Source organism: Cyprinodon variegatus, unplaced genomic scaffold (assembly GCF_000732505.1).
Source record: "Cyprinodon variegatus isolate N-32 unplaced genomic scaffold, C_variegatus-1.0 Scaffold969, whole genome shotgun sequence".
Classification (NCBI taxonomy): Eukaryota; Metazoa; Chordata; class Actinopteri; order Cyprinodontiformes; family Cyprinodontidae; genus Cyprinodon; species Cyprinodon variegatus.
This window is the reverse complement of record NW_015151422.1, coordinates 251871-253131: the sequence shown is the minus strand read 5'-3', so window position 1 is coordinate 253131 and position 1261 is coordinate 251871. Positions and strand designations below refer to the sequence as shown.

The 1261-nt window shown below is 48.9% G+C and overlaps 1 protein-coding gene across 1 annotated transcript in view; it reads left to right on the top strand.

The window, feature by feature from the left end:
- LOC107100415 (protein Spindly-like) overlaps positions 1–1035 on the top strand; it is a 10655-nt gene extending 9620 nt beyond the window's left edge. Inside the window, exons 10-11 of the mRNA XM_015398877.1 lie at positions 2–121; positions 346–1035. Of these exons, the coding sequence (XP_015254363.1) occupies positions 2–121; positions 346–487 (262 nt within the window). The 3' untranslated portion in view covers positions 488–1035. The remainder of the gene's footprint in view (position 1; positions 122–345) is intronic.
- Positions 1036–1261: the final 226 nt, after the last annotated feature.

The window sequence follows — 1261 nt, the reverse complement described above, 5'->3', positions numbered from 1 at the left end:
CGATGGTTCCCTGCAGTGGACGATCTGCTCATCATTTCTTATCTCTTCCAGAACCAGAGGTCCAACCTGCCAAGTGTGTGAAGATCAGCTCTGATGACCCAGAAGTGATCTTCAACTCCAGGTGGGTTCTGCTGCTGGTCCTGGTCTAGTTAGGACCAGCAGCTGGTCTCTGATTGGATCCTTAGTACCAGGGTCAGGTCAACGAGGCACCTGATTGGTCAGGATCAGTCAGAATGTTCTCTATAGAACCAGCTCGGTTCAGTTTGTCTTCATTCTCTCAGAAGCCCACCCTGTCCCCCAGACTGAAGCCTAATGATGACCTCTGTTCTTTTGCTTGTTCCTCAGTTGGACCGGTACCGAGGAGAAAGACGAGCTTGAGGAGAACCGCCAGCAGAACCTACAAGAAGGGAGGAGAAGGAAACCAAAGGTTGAGGTGATCTACGTGAGGTCTGATACAACCCAGGAGAACCAGTGTTCCCAGCAGTAGAGTCTTCATGGATCGTTTCAAGCTAGAACTCTGTTGTTGTTTATTTAAGGAACTTTATTGTTTTTAATCATTAAAGAACTTTGACCAGAACCAGCGTCTTCTCTGGGTCCATCACAGAACCCATCCTGGGTCAGAACATCCAGGTCCCTACCTGGCCGTTAATGTTAGCTAACCATGGGGCTGGCAGCAGAACCGGTGGAACCTAGGACCATGCTGCATGCCATCCTTTCATGGCGTTCAAGGTTCAGGGGAACCTGGGGCCACCATCAGGTCCACCTAACCCAGGGGCCACCTTTAGGTTCTTCTAACCCAAGGGCCACCTTCAGGTCCGCTTTCAGGGGCCACATTCTGGGCCACCTTCAGGTCCATCTAAGTCAGGGGCCAACCTCCAGGGACCTCGGTCCATCCATCAGAGAAGGAATGTTTCCTTATAGTTTCCAACATGTTGCTTAAACTTCTGATGAGACTCGTTTTAAATTCAAAGTCGTTTTTGACGCTGGTTGAAGTTTTAATCATCTGATCCAGAAAAAAACTTCTTGACCTCCATGATCTCACCTCCCTGGTTCTGTTCATGATAGTTGTCCAAAGCTGCTGTCCTGCAGGTTCTAGAGGTGTTTAGCTCAAAAAATGACCTTATATAATGACCTCATCTGACCCTGTCTGGGTTCTGGTTCAGTGTCAATAAATGTTAATCCCTTCATTGATCTCACAGTGGAGAAATTCCCTCTGCATTTAACCCCTCCCCTTGGGGAGCAGTGGGCTGCCATTGTGCGA